Source organism: Artemia franciscana, chromosome 12 (assembly GCF_032884065.1).
Source record: "Artemia franciscana chromosome 12, ASM3288406v1, whole genome shotgun sequence".
In the NCBI taxonomy this organism is placed as follows: Eukaryota; Metazoa; Arthropoda; class Branchiopoda; order Anostraca; family Artemiidae; genus Artemia; species Artemia franciscana.
In genome coordinates, this window is record NC_088874.1 from 1,976,150 (window position 1) to 1,999,649 (window position 23,500).

The 23,500-nt window shown below is 34.4% G+C and overlaps 1 protein-coding gene across 2 annotated transcripts in view; it reads right to left on the bottom strand.

Annotated features, from left to right (window-relative positions):
- Window positions 1-23,500, bottom strand: part of LOC136033564 (rab3 GTPase-activating protein catalytic subunit-like) — a 424,515-nt gene that overhangs the window by 376,922 nt on the left and 24,093 nt on the right. Inside the window, exons 2-7 of one of the 2 annotated variants that reach the window (XM_065714322.1) lie at window positions 22,982-23,046; window positions 17,328-17,508; window positions 13,873-14,125; window positions 9,096-9,232; window positions 6,423-6,624; window positions 1,432-1,540 (exon numbers count right to left, since the gene is read on the bottom strand). In XM_065714322.1, coding sequence (XP_065570394.1) covers window positions 1,432-1,540; window positions 6,423-6,624; window positions 9,096-9,232; window positions 13,873-14,125; window positions 17,328-17,508; window positions 22,982-23,011 — 912 coding nt within the window. In that variant the 5' untranslated portion in view covers window positions 23,012-23,046. The remainder of the gene's footprint in view (window positions 1-1,431; window positions 1,541-6,422; window positions 6,625-9,095; window positions 9,233-13,872; window positions 14,126-17,327; window positions 17,509-22,981; window positions 23,047-23,500) is intronic. The other variant, XM_065714323.1, reaches the window with a different exon arrangement.

A 23,500-nucleotide genomic window follows, 5' to 3' on the forward strand; every position in this document is an offset into this window, starting at 1 on the left:
TTTCACTGAGAGTACACACCCTTTGCTATAGAGAAACGGTCCACAGAAACCTCTGGGACGTCATATTTGGGAATCCAGCGGCCATATATATGAATTGTAGAGTCAGTAATTGGTCTAGTAGTGATCCGTGAAAGCTTGGGTTTTCTCACAGAACTCTTGGCCTTGGGAAACTGGGCGTTTCTCCTATACCTTACATGGTATAGGTCCTTAGTATTTGTAAGGATCAGATTGAGGGTACTACCAGACGAGTGAGTGGGAATGTTCACAATCTGATTAAGAGAAAGATTGGAGGCTACCCAAGCTTTCTTTGTCTGGTTAAAATCACCAGAAAGTTTAGCATTCTCACAGAGGCATTTCTGGGTGACTAATGTCCTGCCCTCCCCCCAGCTGAACCACTTTGCTCTTATGTAGTGAGCGGCAATGAGTCAAGTTTAACAGTTCGGTTTGAAGTCAATTAATAGACAATTTGGAAAATCCAGCAACACTGGGCTCCATAGATCACGTATGAATCAACATGGATCAAGGGAAGAAATTTTGATGCTAAAGAATGACAAACTCAAACGCAAGTTTATCAACGATTATATTTAATATCCAGTTATTAAGTAATTGGAGTAACTTAATACTTGTATACTGATGATACTACATTATCGGTTATTTCTTGGAATTATTACGTTCTTGTATGGCGTTAATATTTCGTTGAATACCATCAATTTCACAAATCATTTTAAACTTGGATTTTAAGGTATAACAGCCCAATTTTGTATGACTGTTACAAGTCAATTTTGTATAGTTGAATAGTCATTTATTTGAATACTTAAAGTTGTTGCAAAAGTTAAATAGTTATTTTTTGTAAAGAAACATGCAAATTGCTTTTCTGTGGTGACTCAAGGGGAGAGTAGGCTGTCGGTGAAAATGGTTCGTGCTTCTTCTTCTTCTTTAGAACTTTCCGTATCATCTTTTCTTTTTTATTTGCATAATGTGATTTAACTAGTTTGATTTAAGTGGTTGAACCACTTAATTATAATTGTTAATTATAGTTCATTATTTATAATTGGAATAGTTGATATTTTATGATTTTTTAAAGGGTATTAGACTAATTGTTAGTTTGTGTGTAGTAGATAAATCAGTATGACGAAGCATGATTGTGAAGATTTTTCTTTCTTTTTTTTTTGGTTTTTCTAGGTTGATGATAAAACAGAAAAACGATCCTAGAGCATAGAGAAGAAATTCTGGAAGCTCCATTCAATTACACCAACAACAACAAGTGGTTGAACCATTACCTACAAGCCAATTGACCTACTAGCATTGATCTTTACCAGATCTATTCGTTTTGTTGCATGAATTAATAAAAATATAATATGTATTCCAGTTTTTTCTATCTTTTGTCTGTGTTTTTATTCTATTTTTGAATTCTATATTTTGAATTATTACCTGCACTTTCCAAACTGGAGCCTGAAGTGGGTTTAAATCACTATATATTTCCGATTCAACCACAGAATCTTCGGTAAGATGTAGCCATAAGCAAAATAGCGTGACTTTCCTAAAATAAATGTAATAAATATTACCAAAATAGTTAAAAAAATGCTTCAAACAGGGTTCAAAACAGGTTCAAACAAAATAGTTGCTACGACTGGTAACAATCGTCGATTGCATCTATGAATAATTTTAATTGTCGTTCATGTTCACATTGGTTTCTTACTTCACACTGGTGTCAATTCAGGAATTTTTTTTTTTTTTTGGGGGGGGGGGGTTTCAAATTCATTGTTAAAATCTAAAGGGGGATTAATTTTTTTCCATAAAAACACCAAAAAGATATTTTAAAAGAATAATACCCCACAAAAGGTTTTTTTTTCCAAAATCTGGAAAAAAAAATCGAGGGAAGGGATTGATGGTACTGTTACTTCATCCAATTTTCACAGCCATGACTAGCTAACCTATTAAATAGTCATTGTCGTCGGCCATACCTTTTGCTGTTGTTAAGAAAAAATGATTTTTTCAACTCAAAAAGTTGCTTCATAAAGGAATTGAAATTGTTGAATTTGGCAATTAAATCGGGAACAATGGTGGCAATGGTGGCCATCAAGCCTGCCACCCTGTGCGACCATAGAGGAAAATAAACATTATAAATACAAAAGAAAACAAAACATTACAAAAAAACACTACAAAAATAAATTATAAAAATAAATAAAAAATTACAAAAATAAATAAAACACTACAAAGAAAATGTGACACTGCTGACTAATCCTATAAAAATTTCAAAATAACATTTTGCTGTTAAGACTAATCAAGATAATAATTACCATTCCTGAACCAGCTATGAATGGCTACTTTTCCTCACTAGCCATTTCTTCTTTTTAGCTCGTTTTTTTTTGGTTCTTTACTAGGTTAGAACTATCGCTGCAACCACAAGCTTTTCTTGTATCTTTAATATTTTTTTTTAAGAATTAACAACGCTTCTTGACTACTAAGGTCCCTGCGTCGGCCCTGCAGCGTATTCCTGTAGCGTGATTCGATCTCTGGGTCCCGTATTACCAAGCTAAGGTCAAATCCACTGCGCCACCACAGGACTTGTTTTTTTTTATCACTAGGTTTATATTTAAAAAATTTGCCAGATGGCTAGATTTGCCAATTTATTTGTAAGATTAAGATTTATGTGGAAGGTTTTGGCAGCTCTGTTTTCTGTTTTTTTTTCCTGAAAATTATGATGATATTAAAATAATAAATTATAATATAATAAATATGAAATACAGACATTAAATTATCATATAATCATTAGAAAATACAAATATTAAATTATTATATTTCTGTTATTCCTTTATTTTCTGCAGTCCTGTAGTTTAAGCTTTTCAACGTAAACAAAATATTTTGCTATCCTTTGATAGCTCAGATTCGGTAGATTATTGGTAGATTATCCATCTACCAAATCACATTTTTGAAATCTTCTTTGCCTCTTTTTAGAGTCAAAAATACGTCAAAATTTGCTGAAAATCATTAAAAGACGGAAATGTTTCCTATTAAGGTTGGTCCCCTAGGGGCAAACAAACTCTAGCCCATATTAACCAAAAATCTAAAAATACTTTAAAAAGAACTGTCAAGTGAGGAAGGAGCATCATTTGAAATTAATTCAGGAATGATAACTATCATTTCAATTAACCTTCATGATAAAAATTCGTTGTGAAAATAAACTGGTGGTAATTTCGAAAAATAGCCTGAAACCCCACAAGATGGTGTCAGACCAAAATAAAAACTGTACCATTGGAATTAATAGAGTCGAACATCCAATTAGAAGAACTAAAGTCCCCCATCTTAAGCAACAGGGTAAATATCCCGGCTAGTCTCCCCTCATTCCCAACCATACAGCCTTTTAGGAGGGTGGGGAAGGATTTGGTGTTTGGTATTAGATGCAGTGTTTTTTGTTTGATTAGTAAATTTTACCAGTTTTTCATGTGGAATACAGTGAGGTGTCTCCTATTCTTTTTTCCTGATTTTTTCTGTCACCGCTAGTGGGCACTGCAACATAATAGAGAGATGTTTAAGGACTTTTAAAGATATATCCTCATAAAAAAAATTCTTCTTCACATACAAAGTATCACAAACTTTTTCATTCTTTTCTATATATTTTGCTGTAATCCTATCATGGCTTTTTACATTCTCAAAATGGTCGGCCCATCTCTCTTTAACTCTTTCCTTATCAAGACTTTTTCCCATTTTTAACTGGGACAACTCCAGAACGTCTGTTCCTTAACAATTTATTAACATGCCAGTACAGCATTTCACTATTATGCCGTCTGGCTGCATCTTCCAGGTGTCCAGCAATTTTATCTACTTGCCTCCAATTTACACCTCCTTAATTCATATTTCAATACTTACTCCGCTTCCCTTACGTTCATCCTGTCTCTATTAAACATAAAGGATTTTCACTAATATTCTTAGCTGCGTTTCTAACTTCCTTTTCTAAGACACTATCAGGGTCTTCACAAACTATTTTCCAAAAATTATTCAATCCATCTTCTACATTGTCAAAGTTCAGACAGTTTCTCTAGAGACTGGTGTGAAATATAATCAAGCCACAATTGTAAACACAGGGTATACGTAAGGAGGAATTACTCTCCTCCCCCCTCACCACAAACACACAAGATACTAAGGTTCACTAGGAACAGCTATTCCTTGACAGGATAGGAACGAAAAGCCGATTTTAATCTCATCGTAATAGTCCTTAGGTAGTTTTCGCTAGAAGAATAATAGTCGTGTATGACGAATAATAATACGACTATTCTGGTTCATCATTACGCATAGATCATTGCATGATCTACGATAAAGTTATATATTATTATCAAAATGATAAGGATAGCTTCTTCCAGTTTCATGAGAATACCAGCGAAACCATTATGACAGAAGGATATTATAGGATATAAAAAAGATAAATCATATGATGCTAACCATATAATGGTTAAGAAAATCATTTCTTAACCATTTCGTTTAGCAGCATTATTCAGCGTTAAGGTTGGTCTTTGCCATTGTTCACATCAAACAGTTCGTGGTAACGAACTGTAGTAAGGAGCGACCCGGCTCAATAGAAACCAAAACTCTAAAAAATGGAATTTTGATACCAATAGCTACATCAAAAGAATCGCATTTTAATGCTGATTTTAAATATATAAGTTTCATCAAGTTTAGTCTTACGCACCAAAAGTTACGAGCCTGAGAAAATTTGTGTTATTTTAGAAAATAGGGGGAAACACCCCCTAAAAGTCATAGAATCTTAACGAAAATTACACCATCAGATTCAGCATATCAGAGAACCCTACTGTAGAAGTTTCAAGCTCCTATCTACAAAAATGTGGAATTTTGTATTTTTTGCCAGAAGGCAGATCACGGATGCGTGTTTATTTGTTTGTTTTTCCCAGGGGTGATCGTATCGACCCAGTTGTCCTAGAATGTTGCGAGAGGGCTCATTCTAACGGAAATGAAAAGTTCTAGTGCCCTTTTTAAGTGGCCAAAAAATTGGAGGGCACCTAGGCCCCCTCCCATGCTAATTATTTTCCCAAAGTCAACGGATCAAAATTCTGAGATAGCCATTTTATTCAGCATAGTCGAAAAACCTTATAACTATGTCTTTGGGGACGACTTACTCCCCCACAGTCCCCGTGGGAGGGGCTACAAGTTGCGAACTTTGACCAGTGCTTACATATAGTAATGGTTATTGGGGTGTACAGGTGTTTTCAGGAGGATTTTTTGGTTGGGGTGAGGGGTTGAAAAGAGGGGGATATACTGGAGGAGTCATGGGGGAAGAAAATTTCCATGAAGGAAGCGCAGGATTTACTAGCATTATTAAAAAAAAAAACAATGAAAAAATAAATATGAAAATGTTTTTTTCAGCTGGAAGTAAGGAGCAGCATTAAAACTTAAAACGAACAGAAAGTATTACCCATATGAGGGGCTCACCTCCTCCTAATACCTCGCTCTTTACGCTAAAGTATTTTTAGTAATGTCAACTATTTATTCTACGGCTTTTGTGATTCAGGGGTCATTCTTAATGAATTGGGCCAAAATTTAAGATTTAGTGTAAAGAGAGAGGTACTGACGAGGGGGCGAACCCTCTCATATGTGTAATAAAAACATGAGAATAAAAAAGTTTTTTACTGTTTTAAAAAGAAGAGTTGAGAGAAAGAGTCAAACTATAGCGTAAAGAGCGGGGCGTTGATGAGGAAGCAGCCCCTTTCATATGCGAAGTAATTTCTGTTCGTTTTCAGTTTTAATGTCGCTCCTTACTTTCAGTTGAAAAAACTTGTTTTTTTTTTATTTAATTCATACCCAAGAACGGAAGTAAAATACAAAAAGCAATACCAAAGAAGTAACATCTTTCGCCAGAAAAATTAAGGCCGTAGCTGACTGACGGCCAATAACGATCTTGTTATTAAGACTATTTCAGACTACACAGCTTGTTTTAGAGCGTTTTCGGCCGATTTAGGTATTTGAAACTGTTAATTTATTTGCCACGTGATAAAAAAATATTTGAACTGCAAAAAGTTTAAAAGCTCCATATTTAACGGCAGAAGTTTGCCTTACTATACGAGGGGCGATCTCAGTTCGTTACTTTGAAGTTTAAGCCATTTAATGGTCTTTTCCCATATTCTCCAGTTAGTTTATTGTGGCGCTTGTCATTTTGATTTCTATTTTATTCTTTATATTTTTTTTATTCTACTTTTAGTGAATTGTAAATAAATTACTTCTATTGTTATACGACGCAATCAATGTAATTTTCCAGATTTCGTGAAGAGGAGGGCCACTTAAACACCACTGGGATATTTACCCTCTGGCTACATAGATGTACGTTATCAACATTCTGTCAAAGATAAGCAAAGTAGGATGACTAAAGGTAAGTAAAAAGGTAAGACAAAAGGTAAGCATCTTGCACTTACTCTACAGGGTCTATAACTGCGCCAAAAGGAAAGGACATAACATCTTCTATCTTGAAATGACTAATTAAATTGTCGACATTAAGCTCCTCCTCTGGCCATTTCCATGGCATGCCATCTGTTAAAGAGTACGTAAATCGGATTGAAACATTCACTGGTTCAGAAATTGGTGATTCTATTTTGGCTTTGAACATATCCACAAATCCTGGAAGAACAGTGACATTACGTTTCATCGAACATAATGTCATTGAACATAATGTACATTGAACATAAAATAAGGTACGACTAAAAAAACATAAAGAAAACTGTCTCCTTAATTAATCAATAGCCAGATATGGTGTTTAAAGAGCTAAGAGCTAGGGCTGGGTTAAGAACTTAAGGCTCAAAAATTTTGGCGGAAACTTAAACAAACATATTTTAGAGAAATACTGAAGTAAACCCCTTTAAGAATCCCAAATCAAAGCCTCTGATCAAAAATGTAGAACTTAAGCCCAAGGTGGGCTACCACTAATAGCTAATTTAATTATAAAAAGGATCATTATAGTTCAATCTAAATGGGATTTTGTAAGCTTCATCGATATCATGGTTGTAGAGATAGCAAAAAGTAAGTAATGAAGAATCCACAGCCCATAAAAACTAAAAGTTGATATAAAATAAGCATCTTTCGAAAGTTACTTTTTTGGGGTATGATACCATATTTGACTTACTTAGCTGACTGATTCCCTGAGGTTCGTCTCTGACTATTCGAACTAAGATAAATCCTTAGGCTTTTTCTTGTTTGTAATAATTTTTCAAAATCTGACTCTGGGACTCTCCTCTGGAGAAGTTAAGGAGGTGGTTTAACCTCGGAGTTAAACCTCCGAGGTTTAAGTAAATCTGTTATATTTTAGATAAAAATTCTTTTGCTTGAAAAATTTGATGAGAAAGAATTTTCATCAAATTCTTTTGATGAAAAGTACTAGAAAATAAAGAGCTTGATAAAATCACGTCTATGCCATTTTAACATGATTTTTATATCATGTTGATAACAAGAATGAGCATAATTACACACTAGTTTCATCTGCAGAGATTACTCTACAGTTTAAAAACTACTACTACTAACACTACTACCAACTCACTGTAGCACCAAGGCACCTGAGGCCGACACACCTATGCACACTCCTCTTCCACCCAAGCTTAAAAAAAAAGAAGAATATTACCAAAATCTGAACTAATACATATATTTGGTAGGTCTTTGGACTTCCTAAGCCCCTCCATCCTTAAAATACAGTTACCTCTTCAAAAATAGTTTTATTGAGGCAAAATTATTACCAATGGAATTGGTACCGTCACTAACAGCATTTGGTAGACCTTTGAGCTTCCTTAAGCACCCTCAATTATCGTTACCTCTTTAGAAGAAAGCTTTTATTGAGGCAAAATACCTTTTTTTAGACCACTACATATTAGTTGATAAACCTTTTTTCTGTATCCTTCAGTGTAGAGGTTCGTCAGCTATCCAATGCTCGTTGGGCTGTACTACTTGAAAGTCAAGATTTAATATCCCTCTGGGGTATCATATGAAATACAATGCATCACTTTCTGAAGCTTACATTTTAAATCTTAAATTTTAGAGAACGTGGCATTATTTTAGTAGATGGGCATCATTACCTTTCATCTGTTCCTTAATAAATATAGACTGTCAAAATAGCAAAAAGAAAAAAAAAATTATTCTTTCTTTTTTAACATTGACATAAAATGAATAATGTCTGAGTATATTATCAGAAAAGCTCAGAGGTCTTTATAAGCTGTCCTAATGGATTTCTTCCGTCTTGAGCTTGAGACCCTCCCTTTTAAAATACCACACTCAAACCCCCAACATCAAACAAAAATTAAATTGACAAGTCAGCTTCGGGTTCTCCTTTTGGTGAATCTCCTAATCATACCTCCAATATTCACATATTAGTGGAAAAATTCTCACTAATATGTTGGATTTGAGAGACTTCATGAAAATCATAAACTTAAAAAACATTCCACGAATTTTTCGTTTTGAAAATTCCCAAGTGTCCAGTACGGTTGAGAAACCTTGTATTAAGCACTACTACAGAGAGTGAAAAAGTTTTAAGCCTATGAATTAGGCAGTAATATAGAGCATAGCCTGGAATCCAATTATAGCCTTGGATAACTGGTTGATTTCCAGTCAATATATCGCATCTGCAATCAAAGAGGTTTATAACCTCTTCATTGGCAATATTGTTCCCAGAAAAAATTACTAGCAGAATAGCATGTAGCAGAAAGCAGAATAGCATGTAGCGCAGCATCAACCAGAAAATGACCACGTATTACCCTGGGACTGCTTTCCCGCTGAGAAGATGGGAGACAGTGTTAGGTACGTAGACAAGTTCAAGAACCTCTCTGAACCCAGAATGATGTAGCCAACTGGTCCAAGAAAGCTCATCATGGTGTTGAATCCTCCGAGTTTTGGAACATTTCATGGCTGAAATGGTAGAAAGCCATTTTCATGGCTTAAACGAGTTTGATTAATTTAAATATTTACATTTGTTATTTATGTCTATCTTCCCATGTTAAATCACCGAAGATCCAACTCTCACAAGTTTCTAATTGTCTTTGATTTGTCTCCAGAAAGATTATTAATTAATTGTAATTAATTTATTTAATTATTAATAAAGTAATACTCACCGGATAGGTATGAGCAGGATGATGGGATTTGTTTCAAATGAATAACATCGAAATCAGTTCGCATATGATTGTTTAAATACACTCCAGCATAACAATCTTGCCATTTTTGGTAGACCCGAATAAAAACGGGGACATGGCTAAAATGAAATACGAAGTAAACTTCCACAAAAATACACTCAGTTTATACATTATATTTTGTTTTTATATATTGAATGCAACTAATGTAATCTAATTAAGTTCAATTAATAAAATGCGAAGTAAACTTCCACAACAATACACTACAATTTATACATTATATTTTGAACGTTTAAAAGAGGCATTATGCTTTATTTTACAATATCCACAATTTATTCACAAATACTTAACAATAATTTAAGCATCATTATTTAATCAAAATCGAAGAAAAAAATCAATTAATAAAAAAAAAAGATCGAAAAAAACTAATATTCAACAATATATATCTAGTTACTTGGGTAAATATGAGACGCACATTGATAAATGGCTCATTTTCAATTTCTGCCAACGTTTCTTCGCTTAATTTTTTGTCTTTCAGACAGTTCGTGGTAACGAACAGTAAGTAAGGAGTGACCCGGCTCATTAGTAACCGAAATTCTGAAAAAGAGAATGTTGATACCAACAAATGTACCAAAGGAATGGGAGTTTTATGCTGATTAAATATATAAGTTTCAAGAAGTTTAATCTTACCCACAAAAGGTTACGAGCCTGAGAAAATTCGTCTGATTTTTGAAAAAAGGGGGAAACGCCCCCTAAAAGTTATGAAATCTTAAAGAAAATCACATCATCAGATTCAGCGTATCAGATAACACTGCTGTAGAAGTTTCAAGCACCTATGGTGAAATTTTGTATTTTCTGCCAGAAGAAATATCACGGGTGCGTTTTTATTATTTTTTTTTTCAGGGATGATTTTATCGACTCAGCGGTCTTAAAATATCACGAGAGGGCTCATTAGGACGGAAATAAAAATGATAGTGCGCTTTTTAGGTGACCAAAAAATTGGAGGGCAGCTAGGCCCCCTCCCACGGCCCTTTTTATCAAAATCGTCCAATCAAAATTTTGAGATAGCCATTTCGTTCAGCATAATTGAAAGGCCGAATAACTATGCCTTTGGGGATATCGTGAGCCTCCCACAACCCCTCAGGAAGGTCTTTATGTTGCAAGATTTGTCTATTAATTATGTATAGTATATGTTATTGGGAAGTATGCATACATTTTTCCATGGGAATGGAAGTTTCCGGGGGCGAATTTTTCAGCGGAAATTTTATGTTGGGGGTTCGTCAGAAATCCTATATTTGCCGACTCAATTTTACGCGTGGAGATGTTAAGGCTAATTGTCCGGGGGAAATTTTTTACCAGAATTGAATTGTCTAGAGAATAAGTACTTTGGGAGTAAAGATTTTTCCCTGGAGGAGTAGCCCCGCCTTAAATTACTTAATATGTTGTAGATATCAACTTCACAGCAATATAAATAAATGAAAAAGGAAACATAATTTACTTCATTTCTTACTCCTTGTCGGTTGTACTGGTCTGAAGTCGATGTCTTCACTGCATCTTCTTTGGAGCAAGGAAATGTAACACATTCTCAACTTTCGTTTACACTATCTTCTTGCTTCAGGCTTGGTATTATTCTACTGCAGTAATCAGTGTGCTCAGTTGACAGAAACTTAAGCAGTGATTTGATGTCTTTTAATTTATGTGGGGCTATTTCTAAAGACTTCAATATCTTCTTTAGTAAGGCAAGCTTCTTACAAGCCTCAGCCTGTATATATGCCTGGATATATCACAAGCCTGGATATATGTGGTGGAGTCACGGGCCATTCTTAATATTTTGATTAACAATTGTCTCATTTACTGATCCATATAATATTAGAGGGAAGAAGGATAGAGAGTTGGGCAAGGGAATGTATGCTTTGGGAGGGGGATCACAGGAATCGCCCAATTTTTTTGTTTGAATGTGATTGGTTTTCAAATTTGGTAGTTCACTTAAATTGCTTTTTGTTCAGTAGCCCACCATCAAAAACAATTTATTTGTAACTACATTATGAGCTTTGAATTTGCACTGATATGACCTGCTGAAAATAGTCTGACTAGGCTGATGCCACAATGAAACGTCACTGTTATGTCACTCGTACAAAGTGTGCCACAGACCCACTTGATATCTTGCATCCTGTGAGTTCATTTGCAGTTATTTGCAGATATCTTCTGCAGCGGATGTTTCGAATCGAACCCAATATCCCTGGCAGTTAATATCTCAGGGAATATTGCTGGCAGAAATCGTTCATGTTTACATTCAAGCAAGCGGCTATACAGAACTTCCGCTCATTGCAGCTGCCTGGTATCCAAAAAACTTATCGCCAGTCGTCTGTAAGACTAGCTATGGACGGTGCTTTCACATCAAATTATCCTCAAGTCTGATCAATTGGATAAGGTGTCTCTGGGTTCCACAAACATTTATCAATCGCGTCATGCGTTGCATTTACTTCTGGTATGGATATTTAACGAGGTTCATAAGATTTCATTCCCATTTTTTAAGTCTAGAGTCGTTGTGCAGCGAATCTTCCATGGCAAAACTGGCAGCAGACTGTTTTTTGGCTTAAACACGAATCAGACGGAGTTCCATGTCCTGTGGCTAGATATTAAGGTACTTCTGACAAGATAGTAGCCAAAGCATTATTTCATTTGCAACAAAATCTGTTTCAAAGTGACACCAAACGCAAAACAAAAGCATCATTCGTAATTTTTCTCGGTTCTCACTCTCTCACGGTGTAGCATTTAGATTGAATGAGTTAATCCTGTTTTCAGAAAAGAAATAAGATATATTTCTACGTGATAAGCAAACACGTTTTTAAGGTCAGAGCATTGCACTGAAGCATTTAATTTGCCTCTGTCAATATCACATTCGACGTTTATTTACAGTTTATTTTATTTCTGCCAAGGTAGCTTAAGTTTGGAAGCACCAATGCCACTTCCTTTCCGAGAGAAAGAAAAATCATTTAAAACCTGTTTTTATTATATATCGTATGTACGCCTATAGGTCGTACCTGATATTTTCACACTTCTGAGCCTGACCGTATGGAGACAGCGTAAGGAGGGACATACCGGATTTTGACCCCCACCCAACCAAAATTTTTGGCCAAATCGTAAAAACAAAAAGATAATGTATATTAACAAATTTTTAATGCTTTTTTTAAGCCCCCCTTTGAGAAAATAATCCCCCACCTGAACACAAATCTTCGTTACGCCTTGCCTCTAAGATAAGTAACAAAACAATTAGCTAAGTTGACTTTGCCCTAGAGTCACCCAAGGGTTTTGTGTTAATTTGGTTACTCACATGAGTTTTATCATATTTTTTATCACAAGGTTGTTTTATTACGAATTTTCGATATTTCAAAAACACATACACACACAAAAAAAAGAAAAAAAATGAGTAGAAATTAAAAATAAAAAATAACTAAATTAGTTAACTAAATATAAGTAATCTAATCTAATTCAACCTCAATCTAAATAAATATTATTAATAAAATTAATAGAATCTTATTTAACTGCTTAGTGTTTAGGAGCAAAATCCTGACAGAGCTAACCAAGCGCTTTATCCTGTTCCCATTCAAGACATCCTTTCCTCCTCCAGGAAAATTAACTAATCAATTAAAACTAGTCTACCTAAATGTATTTGATCCAAATATTGAATTTTTTAATCTTAATAAAATCTAGAACACTTGGGGTTTTGAAGCGCAATCTTGAAAGAGCTCATTAGCAATTTTATCCTGCTCCCATCTACGACACCCTATCCTCCTTCAGGAAAAATTAATGAGATAATATTAAAAAAAAATTGGTTAGTCAAGTCATTAAATTAATCAACTAACTGAATCTGATTAGTCTGATCAAATAAATTTAAATAAACTTATGTTTCCCCTTTGTATTTTGGAGCACAATTTTGAAAGAGCTCACAACAGTTTTACCCTACTCTCATCCAGGAAACCCTGTCCTCTTTAAGGAAAAATTAACGAAAACTATGAAATTAATTAGAATGTTTAATTGAATGCAACTAATCTAATTAAATTTAGTTAATCTAATCTTATTAATCTAGCTAATTAAACTTATTAAACTAATCTAGTATTTGAATTGCAATCCTGAGAAAGCTCATCAGCAGATTTATCCTGCTCTCATTCAGGAAAAATTCATGAAGTTTATGAAATTATATCAATTAATTAAATCAATTCATTAAAATATAATTAATCTTATTAAAAAATTGATCTAATCTTATTTACCACTTGGCGTTTTGGAGCGCAATCCTTGCAGAGCTATCCTGCTCGCATTTAGGACGCTCTGTCCTCCGTCAGGAAAGGTAATGAAATCCATTAAATCAATGAATTAATTAAATCAATATATTATATATAAATAATTGAATCAATTGATTAAATCTAATTAAATATATTAGTCTATTATTATTTTACCACTTGGCGTTTTAGAGATCAATCCTGAGAGAGCTAATCAGCAGCTTTAGCCTGATTTTATTCAGGATACCATATCCATCATGAGAAAAAATTGATTAACTTGATTAACTAAACTAATTAACTAAATGAACGAATTAAACTAATTAGATCGAATTAAATAAGTTAATGGATTTTTTTTTCATCCCTTGGTGTTTTGAAGCGCAGACACCCTGTCTTCCTTCAGGGAAAATGGTAACAAATTCCGTAAGTCCATATTGACGAAATATAAACCGACAACAGAATTAACTAAATTAATCTAATTTTACCACTTGGTGTTTTGGAGCGCAATCCTGATAGAGCTCATCAGCAGTTTTATCCTACTTTCATTCAGGACACTCTGCCCCCCTTCAGGGAAAATGGTGACAAATTCCGTAAGTCCATAATGACGAAATATGGGATGCAAGCCAAGCGACGAAAAATCGTCTTCTTTCTTCATAAGATCTTCCCAGGGACGAAGAGATAATTCAGTGGAAGATGGAACACCCGCCAGCCAATCATAGACTATGGTGAAGGGATAGCCTGTAATGGCAATATAAGTGTTATATTTAGCATCATAGCAGCAGTAATAGCTGTAATAGCAGCAATAGCAGCAGCAATAGCTATAATATAACGAGCCTTAGTGAGCCGTTTTAAAATGCATTTTGAAAATAACTATCTAGTGACAAAGACTTGTAATTTAAAGCTATTAGAAATGATAACTAACAAACAAATGTTAAAACACGTATACACCTGGGCAGTTAAATACCATTAGTTTTTATAATTATGTATTTGAATAGGAGAGACATATAAACTCGTAAGGGAGTGATAAGACGGTCTCATCGGAATTAACATCGGCCCACTATCTCAACAGAGCGTGTTTGTTTGTTCCAGGGGTAATCGTATCAAACCAATGGCCCTAGAATATCAGGAGAGGGCTCATTTGAACGAAAATTAAAATTTTAGTGCTCTTTTGAAGTGACCAAAGTGATTAGTCAACAATTCGGATTTAGAATCCATCCAAAAGGCTATAGCAACATTCTGAAGACAGTAACGGTTAAAAACTCCCAGTTCTGCTACGAAGAGTGGGAACTGCATCTCCAACGATGTGTAGCTGCCCAAGGAAACAACTTCAAAGGTGATCTTTGGACTGATTGAAAACTTTTGACTGATTGAAAAAAAATAATCATTACTTTTCTACCTCACCCAATACGTTAGTATCCTGCTCTCATTCAGGACACCCAGTCTTCCTTCAGACAATGTAATTAAATATATCAAATAAGTTAATTTAATCAATTAATTAGTTAAATCAATATTTATTTGTAAACTTAGGATTATTCTAGGTAATATGAGATGGCATTGTTTATTATGTCTCGGAGATTGACTTGAATTTCCTCGCGTTTAAGTTTTCATTTCGCGTGAATTTCGCTAAACATGTGGCTAAAGAGAGAAAAAAAGGAAAGGGACAAACTATAGACAAAAAATGCCTATAATAAAAAAATGCAGCTTTGCCACCAGTAGTTACTACCGGCACACAGTAATATTTATAAAGCTGAATCGGCATCAGTATTGTTTTAGTAAATGGCATTGTTTGTTTGTTTTGGAGACTGTCTTGAATGTTTGTGCTTATGAGCTTCCCATAAGTTGTGAAATATGACTTAATGTGTTGCTAAACCATAGACAAAAAGATAAAGAAAAATTCCCTTGAGTTATAGCAGTGACTTTACTGCTTATGGCTGTTATTTGGACAAAGTAAAATCAAAAAGCTTAAATAGCCTTGGAGTTATTCAAGTAATGTAGAATGATGTTTTTTTGTTTTTTTTTTAGACTAATTTGAGTTTACACACCAATGAGTTTACCACAGCCTCTGAAGTGCCACCAAAGATGATAAAAAATAAAGATTAGAAAAGACACACTAGTGCAGAATACTATGTTTCTTTGAATTAATTGATGGTGGCTAAGATGATGATGATGAGGTTCGATCCTCCTTCTCACTGGTGTGAATTGATGATCATGCACTTCAGATGAACACTGCTGAAATTAAAAGGTTAATTAGAGGGACCTTGAGATCTCCTGTAAAAAAAAAAAACGTTACAATCTCTGTCTTATTCTCATCAGCTGTTGATGAGCTGCCAAGAAGACAAGAAGATCATGATAGTCTTTAACTTTTATCAAACGCATAAGATCGCGAAGTTTATTTCTATGACATTTAATGACTGGGCACTGCAATAGAAGGCAATTTTCCGTTTCTACTTGATCACAGTAACTACATTTTGGTCTTTCATCATAGAAACAGCCTAGATAAGAATTTGATACTTGATCACAGTAGCTAGTTACTTGATCACAGTAGCTAGATACTTGATCACAGTAGCTACATTTTGGTCTTTCATCATAGAAACGAGCTAGATAAGAATTTGATACTTGATCACAATAGCTAGTTACTTGATCGCAGTAGCTACATTTTGGTCTTTCATCATAGAAACGAGCTAGATAAGAATTTGATACTTGATCACAGTAGCTAGTTACTTGATTACAGTAGCTAGATACTTGATCACATTAGCTACATTTTGGTCTTTCATCATAGAAACGAGCTAGATAAGAATTTGATGCTTGATCACAGTAGCTAGTTACTTGATCACAGTAGCTAGATACTTGATCACAGTAGCTACATTTTGGTCTTTCATCATAGAAATAGAGGATGATTTCATCATAGATTTATGTTATTAATTTAATTTGTATTTAATTAATTGTTATTAATTTGATTAATTAGTTATTAATAGATTTATTTATTATTTAATAGAGGATGATTTCATCATAGAGAATGATACCTCCCCCTGTGGGGGAGGTATCATCCTCAAAGACATAATTTCTGGACCTTTCAATTACGTTGAACAAAATGGCTATCTCAAAATTTTGATTGGACGTGTTTGGGGAAATAATGGGCGTGGAAGGGGAGGTAGTTGCCCTCCAATCACTTTTGACTATTAAAAAGGCACTAGCCCTTTAAATTTCCAATTGAATGGGCTCTTTTCGAAGTTTCTACAACAAGTGCTTTGATACAAAGTGCGCTGGCACAAGAACCCATGATTCTTTTGATGCTACACCATAAAGGTTCCATGTAAGTAAGAGTGGACTTACTCTTGAGTGGAGTGGACTTACCATGTAAGTAAGAGTGGATATTCTTTTCCCAACTAGTAACATTTACGAAGCCAGAATTCCCAAAAACCATCAGCCCTCCCTTCCGGAAATGTGACACTGCCTCTGGTTATCGGTTATAAAATACCTTGTATCTGAAATATTTAAATTCAACCTCGTAAAGTATTTCCACTCAGCTGAAAAAAATGAACTATTTTAAACAATTCAAATATTTCATGAAGTTTTTTCTGTTCACTGGCGATAAAATGGTAATCCAAGCAACCTTCACCCCCCCCCCCAGAAACGCGATGCTGATTCTGTCTATCAGCCATAGAATATTCATATCTCAAAGTTTTACAACCAATTTCGAAAAGTCTTTCTGTATTCTCCTGGACAATTTGTAAACTTGAAAAGTATCGGCAACGAAGTTTTTACTGTTCACCGGGGATGAAGTTGTTTTTATATGATACTTTCAATTCGAATGATCCTAGTTAGAAACAATCATTTAAGGCTTTCTATTTAAGAAAATAGTTCTAAAGTTGCGCAGCAAACTTTGCTTGATAAAGGAAAAGACAAAAAAAAAAATAAGCTGAAGATATACAGCACTTACCAGCAAAGCAAACTGTAGATGATTTTTTCTTCCATGTTTTGGTATTTATATTTTCTTCATCCAAAGATAGAGCATGAAGACCCCAAGAGAGCAGGACTTCTTCAATGTTCGAAATAAACTTTTCCCAATCAGTCACATCCGTGAAGTCGGTGATCTCAAAAACTTCATCCATTGACATTTTCTTGAAAAAAGTTCATTAGCTAGTTTCTCATATAATATGAGTGGTTCAACGTGCCAAAAATACAAATTATAAGCATCGCCATGTACATTTTTAGCGGAAGTGTTTTCACACTCTCCAATTAAAATCTTCCTATCCCATAGCCCGTAAATTAAAGCTTCATCTCCTTCCCTTTATGTTTTCGGCAAGCCCCGTGTGTGGGAAGACCCCGGAACTCACCACGCCAAAACTATCAGGCAGACCAACACAGCCTTCATAACAACATCTAACCAGTGTGTGACGACTTCGTAGCTGCAACGAACTTGAAGGATGAATGGAGACCCTTGCTTGATGCCTCTGACGGTACAGGTGAAACTAGAGTCTAAGGTAGGTTCTATCGTCCGAAAGCAATTTGTAATTTGACGAGAAAGTGGGCAAATAATTGCTGATTTTATCCATAATGTACTAGTAATCTTTGAGAAGGGGAAACAAATTGAGAATCTTTCTTATATTTTTGAGCAACAAAACTATGTTGATGAGCATTTTGGTATAAACTAAGTCACATTAGACTTTATAATAAAATCATCAATTACCAAGATTTATTTAGGCTGCTAATTCTTATTTGTAAAGGATTTCCTGCTAAGACTATAGACCTAACAATAAAATAAACACTTGGACCGTAAAATTTTTTAGACGAAAGTAAACCGACTTTGAGTCAGAACAACTAAAATAGTCTCTTATCTTCGAAATAAGACTTTGAAAGTTGGTTGCTGGTTTCACCTGTATTAAAGTACCAAAGACATCGAAAACAGTTTTTACCTCCTGGCTCCTTCCTAGGTGTTAAAACTATTCCTCTTATTCATAGAGCGAGTCTTACTACTACTATTCGACAATCTTGCCTTTAGGGTTGACAGCGGCAATATGCCATAGTAGGAAATATGATAGCATAGCTTTTAGGAGCACACGAGAGATGCCAAAACGCCACTTAAAAAAGGGCTTTAGCTGATTTGTTTTTTTTATCCCTTGATCTGTATAAAACAAGAGCCTATTTATTTATTTCTCTAAAGGTTAATTTATATCAGTGTTGACTTAAAGAAAAACAGAAGACCCACCAAATTTAACACCTATATCAGGGGGGGCTCCCAGAGTCTGATAATGATTCCACCAAACTTGCACCCGCAATACACTGTTAATGTCAACAACTAGTTAATTTTTGCACTAATAATAACGTTTAGGCAGCGATTATACTTTATCATACATAACGGGCCACAACATTGCCATACAGAATAACAGGTCACCATTAGACTTTATCAAACATAGCAAGTCACAACATGACCAAACAAAACAGCAGGTCACAATTAGACTTTCATGAATAATATTTAAGCAATTCTATCCATAATAATAGCTTGAAAAAACTTTTCAACACAGGTTCTTTAACAATAAAGGGATTATTCTTTATCAATAGGACATACGATCAGTATCCAAGAAGCTATGGGTTTGATTCCTTCTGATGGTTTATTTAAAAAAAAAATTAGGGTCATTACTACAATAAACGAGGATTATAACGCCACATTACTAACTTTATCCTTAACGCTATGTTACGATTGCTGCTCAGCCACCGTGTGGTTTAGTGGGTGCGGATCAGTGGTGTGACTTAGCAAACACAGCCACCGTGATTCTAGTGAACTTAAGGTTAAACAAATTCTCAAGTACCGCCCAAATTTCAGATACAAGGTTAGACGGAAAAGCCCCTGGTATCACTACGTCCTCATGAAAATGGGCCCTACTTCTGTAAGATCTATTCAAGGTTCAAGTATATTTTGAGTTTTACTGTGGAAGTTCCCTTTCGTTTTACCGGTATTCAGACAAATCTTTGAGCTCAAAATAATCCCCAGATTCACAGTAATATAGCATTCTACTTGCAGTGAGACTGGGAGCTTATGGTTAAACAAATTGCCAAGCAATATTTGGATGTCAGATATCAGATGAGGTGGAAACGGCCTAATCCTGCTAGAAAATCAAGAGAAGATTGAATTCACTGAAATGAATTTGACCTAAAACAAGGGACTAACAACGTTTGGTTTGTAACAGCACTTTATTGTCATAACAGTCAAGTCTCTCACAAAAAAAAAATATATATATATATTAAAAAAAATGTACTTTTTCAATAAAGCCAAATATAGGTGCACATAGGCTCATCTCTTAGGAAAGCAGAGAGATATTTGAGAAGCTTTTAGTGGGGGAGGGGGGTAAATTTGCAGCAAAAAAGTGCATTTTTAGGCTATAACTTTCAAGTCGCTGTGGGTAAGAAAAGGGGAGTGGGAGCCCTATCATACGTGCAAGCATGGAACTTCACTCTTCAAAATTAACTTTTTTCATCTTTTCCTAATTTTCATTTGTAATTCTAACTCAAAATAAAGCTCAATAGCAAAAGTGGATAGGAACAAAAACTATATTATTATACGATACTTCTCCATTTCTTCTTATGAGATGGATGATCTTTGTTGAGTTTGATCTTTGGTAAGAAGAAAAGAGCTATAAATTTATTGCTGGTTATGATTTCAGTTTTAAAAGATACATCATTCAGACATGGCCATATTTACTTCATTCACAAAGAAGCACATGGGTCCAACCCTTGAAAAAAGGGGAGGGGGGTTTCAATACCACAAAGGGTCATTCTAAAACTCCAACTTTACAATTATAATTGGGGTTCTTTTTGACAGTGTCAGGATGTTGAGGGAGGGAGTACTCCTATATCCCCCCAGCTGGACGCAGGCATGTGTATTCGTAAATCAAAGATTCACAAACCATAGAAATAAACATCATGGTCAGCAATTGCGAAATTATTCAGTGTATTTTGCCTTAGTTAGGGAGTGTGACAGAATTAACAGCCACCCCCCACCCCCCAAAAAAGAAGAAGAAAAAAACAAGAAACAAAAGCATATGTATGTACCTGGTTAGAAGATTCAAATTATATGGAATGTTGGCTAATTCAAACAGTCTTTTAGAAACTTGACTGCATAATTTAAATGACTTCGATGAATTACACAAAAATTTATTTTTGATTTTTGTAAAGAGATTTTAGCAACAGACTGCGTACTTCAAACCACATTTCAGATAAAAATAATAGTAAAAAAAGAAAAAAAGAAGAAACTATGATAAGTTTATCTGGGAGGAAATGGAGAAAATAAACTACCTAACTTTTACAGACGAGATTAACTTACAATAAAAACCAAATGTGTTTCTGGATGACAAAATTTTTATTTTTTAGGGTGGTAGGGAGCATTGATACATTGGCATAATTTTTAGAAAATCACACAAGAGCTCACTAAACGGGCAAACATTAGAAGTTTTATTCAAAATAAATATGTCATGTACTAAACTTTGTAGTCCTTTGGATCAATATAAGGTGACAAGGGGGTAGAGAGGGGAGAACTTTACATTGTAGAGTAAGTTATAAATTTATTATTGCTACATGCATACTGCAAAGTGTAATTGCCTATATTTTAGATGAGTTTATGTGCTATAAATCTGAAGATTTTCTTGGTAATCGTAAGCCTCTGGGAGGAAAAAATTACTTCAAATAGTTTTTTTTTTAATCAAAGAAACTTCAACCAAAATTTTATATATATATATATATATATATATATATATATATATATATATATATATATATATATATATATTTATATATAGAATTTACCAATAAAGCCTAGAAGTGTATACAATACTTCAAACAACAAAGCCTGTGCAGTAAGGCTATGACATTTCCTGGCTATATTTATGACCTACAATCATGGTTTGAGAAGTCCTAACCGAGTGGTGAGCACACTAAATTTGAGATCCTGAGGACAGGGGTTCAAGTCCAGGTGTTGCTGTTAAATTGGTTTGGAATGGAGGTCAATGGTGTGACCCGGTAAGCTCAGCCAGAGTCAACCCAACTTTAAATGCGTACCTGGAGAAAAAATCCCCCCCCACCCCAATCTTCATGGCTTGATATGATTTTAAGTCGATTTTAACAAATAAACTCAGGGGAAATTCCGCCATGCATGATGCTAATTACTAGTATATACCAAAATGTATGCGTATGTAGTGTATACCAAAGTTTGAAATAAGGCATGAAGAATAATAACGTGTCTTAATCCAAACTATAGACTTTTTTTAGGGAAAAATAATATATATAGAAAAATAAACTCAATATTTATCGATATACTGCATTTCATGCCCAGTTACAAACTTGATGCATTTGTCTTAATTTTGATCAGCCCAATAAGCCAAGTTACCTACTCAATCTTTTTTTTAACTTCATTTTAAAGCTTGATTTTAGGACGCAGATTTTCTTTTTCTTTTTATTGACCTGGAAGGGTTCTTTCAAGTCTTATTGTTCTTTTTAGCAACTTTTCAACACGAGTTTGAAGATTGTATCTTGAAGAAATAGGAAAATAAACTTTAAGAAGCCATAACCACACGTGGACAAGGACAAACTTCTAAGGGGTTGAGGCTGAAATTCCAAAAACTATTCTTTGGCCATATTTTGTTAGGGAAGTGGTGGATTAATAGCAGTTGAATTCCTCTATATTACCTCCTTCTTTAGTTTTCAAGTATATTAGTGACAGTGCTGTAGATATTGTTCTAAAATGGAATAGTGGGTATTTTGAAGGCAATCAATCACAGAACATAAGTAAAAAGAAAGAAGAACATTGAACCAATACAAAAAGGTAAAATATATTGGTTCAACTATCACAATGGTTGGAAATCAGAACTTCTCATTTCATAGATAATGCAAATCTATTTCAGGCACCGCTATAAATCTTAGAGTAACACTTAACTGTTGCCATCACTTTCTGCACTATGAGGCTGACCACTTTCAAAATAATCAATAATAATAAAAATAATAGCTATCACCCCAAGAAAAGCAAATAAAATCAATATGTCCTTAAATATTCCAAAAGTGAATTCCTTTTTCTCTCTTTCAATCACAATCAACTCATCACTAATTTCTTGTGCTATTTCAGATATATTGATAGCTTCATTGTCTAATAAAGGAATATTTTCGCTATAGCCATTTGCCTTATTTCTGGCTGTGGAGATTTTCCTATCAAATTTCGCTAACAGTTTTTTGGCCTGTTTTGCAGTTGATGGATGAGCATCATTATAATCACTAGCATTGGATGACGTTCTAGAACTACAATCCTCTGACAAGTTAACACTTCTGGGTTCAGGCAAAGTCAAACGTTCAGGAATTTTTATGGTTCTGCGAGCAAATAGCTCAAAGTCCTTTGAAATACTATTGATTTTTTTAAGTTCAGCAACTGGACACCTGTATTGAAGTGACAGTCCTTGTAAGGTATCACTCTCTTTAATAGGCACTTCAACAAAATCTTGCCTTTTGGATAATGTATTATTCTCTCTTTGATCAGATTCATCATAATCATCAACAGGAAGCCTGGTATAGTTTTTTCTAGAAATTAGCTCAATGTTGGAACACATAACTTACAGAGTCACGTACAGGAGACAAGTTGACCATTACAGTAAATGACACGTCTTCAGAAAATGTAGACTCTGAAAGGAATAAGAGACTAATTTGAATTTAAGGTCAAAACCTACTAGATTTCAAAATTAAGTTTTCTGAATGCTGGAAGTGCTGATTTACAACCAAAGTGAGGAACTCAAACTTTTTAATTTTTTTTTTCAACTAAAAGTAGAATGAAAATAACTCTAAAGAAAGAGAGAGAAAAAAAAGATAATAGAGATTGAGCAAATAAATAGTTAACAATTTCTTATTCTTCTTCCAAAAACACTTTCCAACTGTGGTTTTTATCATTAATCTCTAGGCCAATGATTTAAGCTGTAGCTAAACAACCTTTACACAGGCATATCTATAGAATAAGGGGTATATTTCATAAGATCCTTTTCTGCAGTTTGGTTTAATTTAAAAACACAAAGACACTTAAAGTGTATTTGAATGTGCACACAAATACATACTTAAATACACTTTTTTCCAATTATGCTCACT